Raw genomic sequence first — 8,489 nt, 5'->3', positions numbered from 1 at the left:
CGTAAATTACTATTTATTTATTTATTTATTTATTTATTTATTTATTTATTTATTTATTTTTTGTGGTACTCTAGCATCTCATGTATGCTAAGCAGGCGCCCTACCACTCTGTTTTGTTTTGTTTTGAGGGACAGTTTCAATAAGTAAGCTAGGCTGGCCTTGAACTCACTCTGTTGCCAAGACAGGCTTTGAAGACACAGTTTTTCTGACATTAGCCTTCCAAGTGTCTGGAGTATGCCACCAGGCCTGGACAACCTATAAAATGTTTACAAGAAGTACTTCTTATTCTCTGGGTTGATGAGCTTGATGCAAATTTGGAGTCCCATGAGGAGAATATGTGGAACATCTTTATCACACGCCATAGTGTGAGAACCCTGGATTTTAAGGTGCATACTCTAATAATTCAGAGTACACAGAAAATATCACCTAGCATTGGCACATAACAGTCTCTTGAGCTTATCGCTTTCTACAAGATCCCCAATATATAAAACTTATGCGCAATGCTATAAAAGAACCTTCAGGCTCGATTCTGAACAACAGGTTCTTCAATAAATAAGATGAGTGGAGGAGCAAGGACATAAGAAATATAAAAACATTTAGAAGGTCAAGGAAGCTCAGGGAGATAAAACTCAATAGTACAGGGATAGATGGAAAGGGAGCTGGAGTTTTCTGTGGTTAGATAGAATGTTACAAGACATTTACAGCTTACAGCTGGATTGGAGTAGGACCTTGAAGGAGTATGTTTTACCAGGCAGGTATGAATCTGACTCCAGCTGCAGAAAGGAAGGTGATAGATAATTCTTTCTGACCTTTCATCATGCTAAGGAATATTCCTCCAGCAAGGGAGCTTATGCTCTGTCTTTTTCAAGATGATAGTTACATGAGGTTGTACAATTGTTAAAATTCTCTAAGCTGAGCTACTTAATGATCAGTGTGTTTTATTGATAATAGGCCTTGATAAAAACACACAAAAAATAAAAAAGTCAAAGAGGGAGGACTATTATTCTTTTAGCACTCACATCCATATGGTGCTGAGTCTGGGCAGCCATGGAATTCCCAGTACAAGACCTATTGTTCGGAGGAGGGGACAATCTATCCAGGTTTCCATAGCAGTAAGTGACTGAAGCAGAGGCACCATCAATGTTATTGGTCTCTTCTTGACCAAAGAGAAAGTCAAGAAAATTCCTCTGTGAATGTGGGACACATGTTGGGGAAACAAACAGGTTTTATTTCTCACACACAAACTTTCATAAATATGGATACCAAGACCTTATCCTTTAATGATACTCAGCATAGATGAGTGATGTCTACAGAGGTTGTGAGAGGATGGATTAGAGGCTTGCATTCAAGTAATTTGCTTGCTGCTCCTGGGTGAAGTTTTTGCATGAAGAATGAGGATAGGAATTGGATTCTCATGGATGCTGTGAGTTTTCTCCCAGAGCAAGAGAAGTCATTATGGAGGTCCTGGGAATGTCCAGGCATACTGGACTGGAGAGGAGATTCCATTTCTCCCTGTGGCTCTCAGAGGTGCAGGTGGTATGGGAGAGACAAAACTGAGGCTTCGTTCTCAGAGGCTGGGCAGCAATGGAAATTTCATCATGAAAACATGGATGGAGCCAGGTAAAACCTGTGCAGAGGATAACGAGAACTGACTGGTTTAGGAGGTGATCATGAACTTCTGATCGTATGAAGGTCTAGAACGAGGGCCTTTATGAAGACTATGCTGCTCTTGAAGTGTACACTTTGTTTGGACCATGGATAAAATGCCTTAAATGGACAAATTCCAACATCTGTTAAGGAATGAAAATAGATTTTTTTATACAATATATTCTGATTATGGTTTTCTCTTTATCAGCAACTCCCAGGTCCTTCCTACTTCTCTACCCACCCAAATCCACACCCCTTCTTTTCTTTCTTACTCCAGTATTAAGCAGGCATCAACAAATAATAATAATAAAGTAGAAACAACAACAACAACAAAACCAGAATAAGACAAAATAAATAAACAGAAGTTAGGGAGCCAGAGAAAAAGTTCAAGAAACCTAAACATATAAATGCAGAGACATATGTACGTGCGCGCGCACACACACACACACACACACACACACACACACACACACACACACACACACAGTCCCATTAAAATACAAACCGGAAACTATAATATATACACAAAGAACTTGTAAGTTCCTTAATGGTTTATTATGAAGCAAAGAACTAAGAATGCCATTGAGTTTTGTGTTAGCTATCTACTGCTGGGTGTGGGCCTGCCCTTGAGAGTAGTTTGAGTTCCCAGTGAGACTCCCTGGGAGAAAGCGAATTGTCTCTTTGTGAAGGGTTGTCAATTGGGAAATTCTAGCATCTTTAATATCTTGCCTTCCTCGAGGTCAGGCCTGGTGCCAAGGCTTGAGGTCCAAGGGTTAGATGTTCTTCCTGCTTTTCTAGCCTACTTCGGATTCCCTCTGGAACAATGCTACGGCCCTCTCTTCTTCTGGGATGACCACTGTGGGACCAGTCACAACTTGCCTGAGATCACAGTCTCAGTTTTTAACTGCAGTCCTCATAATTCTGACTTTAGTCATCCTTAACTAATTTTGCCTAGTTTGAACAAAAGTCAACTACCTTAGCCAAGGAAATGCAGTTCGTGGTCAATCTGAACAGCCTGTATTAGCTCAAAGAGCCCCCCCCCCCCCTTCCTGACTGTTACATAAAATCCTTTTGCCTGTCTGCCATTTTGCTTCTCTCCCTGGACCCTCCAAGAGATGGCCTAGGCAGTTTGATCCCTAATAAACCTTTCTTTCTGTCTATGGAATGGTCCAGTTTGCTAGCATCACTGCTCCTTTGTTTACAGTTCCTCATCCAAAAAGAGTATTCCATTGTAGAAAGATACTGCCATCTGTCCATTCTCATGCTACAATGCCTTTTGAGCTCAGATGGCTACTAATGTGACTGGTAGAGGGTCTATTTTATTTTGCTTACATATGCCAATACTTTCTTCCCTTGTATGTACCAACTGGTATAAAAAGTATTCCTGTCTTCTCAAATTCTCAGGGTTGGGAAGAGGAATAAATTTTGAGTATCTTGTCTTTGTTGATTTACAATATTTCTACCAAAGTGCCATTGATTGGGTGGCTTAAAAGAAGCAGAAATTTATTGATTACAGTTCTGGAGGCTGGGAAGCCCAAGGTTAGGGATGAAGAATTGTTGGATTTTGGTGAACATGTCTTTCTAGGTCACAGATTACCAACATTGTGACATATCCTTAACAGGTAGAGGAGGGGATGGAAGAGGGGAAAGGAGGGATAATACTTGAAATGCAAATACACAAACTATTCAATAAAAATGCTATAATAAAAAAAGAAAAAAGGTTGCAGGGGTATGTGAGTTGAATTGGACTTCTTTGGCAGGGTAATTCATAATTTCATTGATGAAGGTTCAAACCATACATTATAAACATTCACCAATATCTACTTCCAAATACCTTTATTACATTGGGTTAGGTTTTCAATTATAAACTGTGTTGGAGCACAAACATTCAGTCAACAGGCCTCTATCTAAAGAAATTATGATCCTCTATGACAATGACAAAGATTATGCCTAAGACTAGAGAGTTCTATCATTTGTTTTTTGTTTTTTTTTTAATTATTTCACTTTACAACCCGATCACAGTCTCCCTCTCTCCTCTCCTCCCATTCCCACCCTTATAAATCCTTCTGCCCATTGCCCCTCCCTTTCTCCTCAGAGAATAGGATCCACCCTTGGGTACCACCCCACTCTGGGACATCTAGTCCCAGCAGGACTAGGTACACTCCCTCCTACTGAGGCCCAACTACACAATCAAGGTAGGGGGAGGGGATCCAATGGCAGGGAAAGAAACTGAGACAGCCCCTGCTCCACTTGTTAGGGAACCCACACAAAGGCCAAGCTGCACATTTTCTACAAATGTGAAGGGGACCTAGATTCAGCCCCTGCATGCTCCTGGTGGGTGGCTAAGCTGTGAGAGCCACCACTGTCCCAGGTGAGTTGACCCGGTGGGGCTTCTTATGCTGCCTTTGACCCATCCTGCTTGCTCAGTTCTCTTCCCTACTCTTCAACAAGACTTCCTTAGCCCTGCCTGATGTTTGACTGTGGATCTCTGCATGTTTCCATCAGCTGCTGGATGAAGCCTATGAGGAGACAGTTATGCTAGGCTCCTGTCTGCAAGCATAGCAGAGTATCATTAATAGTGTCAGGGGTTGACTGTCTCACATGGGATGAATCTTGAGTTGGGACAGTTATTGGTTGACTGTTCCCTCAGTCTCTGCTCCATCTTTAACCCTGCACATTTTGTAGGTAAGACAAATTATGTATTTAAGGTTTTGTGCATGGATTGAAGTTCCCTTCCCTTTGCTATAGGCGGTGGTCACTTCAGTCTCTGTATCCTTCTGGTAGGAATCTCAGCTAGAGTCACTCCAGTAGACTTTCAGTATCCTTTCCCATTCTAGGCCTCCAGCTAGTCCCAGAGGTGGCCCCCCACCCCCATTTCCATTCTCATTCTCAGCCCTCTCACCTCCCAACATGATGGCTACCCTGTTCCCCTCCTCCCCTCCTCTCCTATCCAGTTCCTTCTCTCTGGCCACCTTCAATGCCTATTTTGTCCCCCCATCTGAGTTGCACATCCACCCTTGGGGGTCCCTTATAATCCAGTTTCTTTGGGTCTGTGGACTGTAGTGTGGTTATTTTAATGACTGCATGTGGCACCACCATCATGCCCAATTAAGCAGGTGAGAGTACCAAGGCATACAAATTGAATGACCAGTACAAACTAAAGCAGAGTTTAAACTCAGGCAATCTGGTCCAAAAGCAAGATCTCTCCACGTGTTTCATCAGTTCTCCTCACAGAAACAAGAAAATCTGATTAGAAGGGACTCAATCTTTAACCATCCTTATACCATTGTAAAATCTCTGTGTGTTTGTAAAGTTAGAATTTCATGGCTGTCTTTTCCCCTTCCAAGGTTACATATGATCATACACTGCAAAACTACCTCCAAGAAAGGAATTGAAAATATTCTTTTGAGAGTAGTCCTGTCATTCTGTGGCTCCCAGTGAAGCTCTTCCACACCTTGCTCTCTGGTTCTGATGGGCTCTGATTTTCCCTGAAGTACTCTTGGCTTCTGAAATCTTATGAGATGTAAGGTCATGATTGAGTGCGTACTGTGTTTCAAAAAGTTGAAAATGAAAATCTCAATTTTATTAGCAGAGTGAAAATATCTGTTTTTCACATTCTGTCTCTGGAGATATTGAGGTCCTAGTAGCTCAGGCAGGAGGCAAGTTTTGTTCACAAGTTCCTAATGCCAGGGGTCTAGAGTGAAAGCACACAGGGGTATTTGGGGGAAGGAGTTAATCAGTACCATATTTAACTGAATTGTTTTCCACCAAATCTGAGGGCTAAAGGTGAAATGGGTAGATACCACAAATAATTGCTTTATTTCCAGGGTGAGTCGTTCCTGGCCTGGGGCACTAGGTGTGGATCTCAGTTTGATTTCATTACATTCCTATGTTGTTCCTGCTTTGGCATAGAGATAATTTCCTTTTTTTTAAAATTTATTTTTCTTGGCTAATTTATGTATTAACATTTTAAATGTTATCCTTTTTCTCCCTTCTCCCATACCTCCTCCTCCTCCTGCTTCTATGGAGATGTTTCCACTCCCACCCACCCACTTCCACCTCAATGCCCTGGCATTCCCCTACATTGGGAGAATGAGCCTTCACAAGACCAATGGATTTTACTCCTATTGATGCTGGAAAAAGCCATGCTCTGCTACATGTATGACTGAAGTCATGGGTCCCTCCGTGTGTTCTCATTGATTGGTATTTAGTTCCTGAGAGCTCTGGTGGCGTCTGGTTGGATGATATGGTTGTTCTTCCTGTGGGGTTGCAAATCCCTTCAATTCCTTCAGTCCTTTCTCTAATTCCTTCATTGAGGTCCCCTTGTTCAGTACAATGGTTAGATGTAAGCATGCTCAACTGTATCAGTAGGGTTCTGGGAGCACCTCTCAGGAGATACCCATATCTGGCTCCTGTCAGCAAGCACTTCTTGGCATCAACAATAGTTAGAGGGTTTGGTGGCTGCATATAGGACAGATCCCTAGGTGGCATAGTCTGTGGATGACCTTTCCTTAAGGTCTGCCTTTAGATGTTACTTGACCTTTTTCCCTGACTGCTTTTAATATCCTTTCTTTGTTTTGTGTATTTGGTGTTTTGATCAATATGTGACAGGAGGAATTTCGTTTCTAGTCTAATCTAATTTGGAGATCCGTAGGGCTTCTTGTATGATTATGGGCATCTCTTTTTTATAGATTAGGTAAGTCTTCTTCTATAATTTTGTTGAAGATATTTACTGGCCCTTTAAGTTGCGAATAATCTTCACTCTCTTCTATACCTATTGTTCTTAGGTTTGGTCTTCTCATTGTGTCCTGGATTTCCTGTATGTTTCCAGGTTAGGAGCTTTTTGCTTTTTGCATTTTCTTTGAAGGTTTTGTCAATGTTTCCTATGGTATCTTCTGCCCCTGAGATTGTCTCTTCTATCTCTTGTATTCTGTTGGTAATGCTTGCATCTATGACTCCTAATCTTTTTCCTAGGTTTTCTATCTCCAGGCTTGTCTCCCTTTGTGATTTTGTTATTTTTTCTATTTCCATTTTTAGATCCTGTATAGTTTTGTTCAATTTCTTCACCTGTTTGATTGTGTTTTCGTGTAATTCTTTAAGAGATTTTTGTGTTTCCTATTTAAGTGCTTCTACCTGTTTATCTATGTTTTCCTGTATTTCATTAAGGGAGTTACTTATGTCCTTTTTAAAGTCCTCTAACATCATCATGAGTTGTGAATTTAAATCCAAATCTTGGTTTTCTAGTGTGCTGGGATATTCAGGGCTTACTGTAGTGGGGGACCTGGGTTCTGATGATGCCAAGTGACCTTGGTTTCTGTTTCTCAGGTTCTTGCCCTTGTGTCTAGCCATCTGCTTATCTCTGGTGTTGACTGATCTTGCTGTCTCTTGACAGTGGCTTGACCCTCCTGTAAGCCCGTGTGGGCCATCCACCTGGGTTCAATCAACTACCCTTACCAGTGTGAGAAATTTTCTCCTTACCTCTATTCTTTTTTTTTAATATACATTATTTTATTACAATTTAAAAAAAAACAAAAATGCAACATCCTAAAAAAAATTCTTTTACTGGTAATACAAATTCCTATGAAGTTTTTTTTTTTGCTATCATAAGAAATTAAAGAAACCATTAAATATTTAGAAACATTCAACATCAAAAGCTTTAAATCTAACTGTACGTTGTAGCCCCTGAAAAAGCTACAAACTCTTTTTAAAAAGTATTTTCTCTACAAAGAATCTCATCAGCTATACAAAAATCTGTAGTTTTTATACTGAAGCTAATGTTGAGCTGCACTTGAATTTCACATTCTTAGCAAAATAATTGCCTGAGCACATATACTCCACACTTTAGGACAGATAGTTATTCTTCATCCTCATCTTCCTCCTCTTCATCTTCACCATCTTCTTCCTCCTCCTCTTCCTCATCTTCTGGTTCATTCTTCTTCTTTGAGCCTGTTGGCCTACCAGGACCCTTCTTTCCTACTTCACTTTTGCCCTTGGCACGGTATGCAGCAATATCCTTTTCATACTTCTCCTTTAGTTTAGCTGCTTTCTGCTCATACGGTTGTTTATCTTTGGCAGATTGCTCAGACCACATCTCCCCCAGTTTCTTTGCAGTATCTCCAATAGACAGGCCGGGGTGTTCACTTTTGATCTTTGGGCGATGTTCAGAGCAAAACAGGAAGAAGGCAGACGGTGGTCTCTTGGGAGCATTTGGATCTTTTTTCTTTCCTTTCTTATTACCTTTGGGAGGAACATAGTTCTTCATCTCCCTGTCATAACGAGCTTTGTCGCTCTTGGCCAAATCTTCAAACTTCGACTTTTCCTTGGCAGACATGGTCTTCCATCTCTCCGAACATTTCTTCGAGAACTCGGCGAAGTTGACCGACGAGTCGGGATGCTTCTTCTTGTGCTCCTCCCGGCAGGTCTGCACGAAGAAGGCGTACAAGGACATCTTGCCCCGCGGCTTGTTGGGGTCCCCCTTGCCCATGATGACGGCGCAGCGTCTACCTGGCGCGAGCTCTTCCCTCAGACCTCCACAGAGAGACTTCCTTCCCCAAGCTCCGGCGAGAACTGCCCTTACCTCTATTTTATTCAAACAAATAGAATTGTACTTATTTTAACAAAATTGGCTTTTGTAACAGAGGCACATTTGCATTCTGCTTTTTATGCTTAACTTTCTCTTGTCAGCATTATATTATAGCATTAAAAATTCTTGAAAATGTGATTTTTAATAGGAACATGGTTTTCTGATTTGGGGGTATGTCATAGTTTGTTTAACTGTTTGTGGCATGGAATGAAGGAAGCATGTTCAATCCCTTCCTTCTCCCTTCCTTCACTCTTTTGTA

General features: G+C 41.2%; 1 protein-coding gene across 1 annotated transcript; it reads right to left on the bottom strand.

The window, feature by feature from the left end:
• Positions 1–7,443: 7,443 nt before the first annotated feature.
• On the bottom strand, positions 7,444–8,211 carry Hmgb2l2 (high mobility group box 2 like 2). Its single transcript, XM_039092811.2, has one exon. It carries the CDS (start codon positions 8,129–8,131, stop codon positions 7,502–7,504), a length of 630 nt encoding a protein of 209 aa, XP_038948739.1. The 5' UTR covers positions 8,132–8,211; the 3' UTR covers positions 7,444–7,501.
• Between the last annotated feature and the right edge of the window lie 278 nt (positions 8,212–8,489).

Source organism: Rattus norvegicus, chromosome 14 (assembly GCF_036323735.1).
Source record: "Rattus norvegicus strain BN/NHsdMcwi chromosome 14, GRCr8, whole genome shotgun sequence".
Classification (NCBI taxonomy): Eukaryota; Metazoa; Chordata; class Mammalia; order Rodentia; family Muridae; genus Rattus; species Rattus norvegicus.
This window is presented reverse-complemented; position numbering and strand designations above follow the sequence as displayed.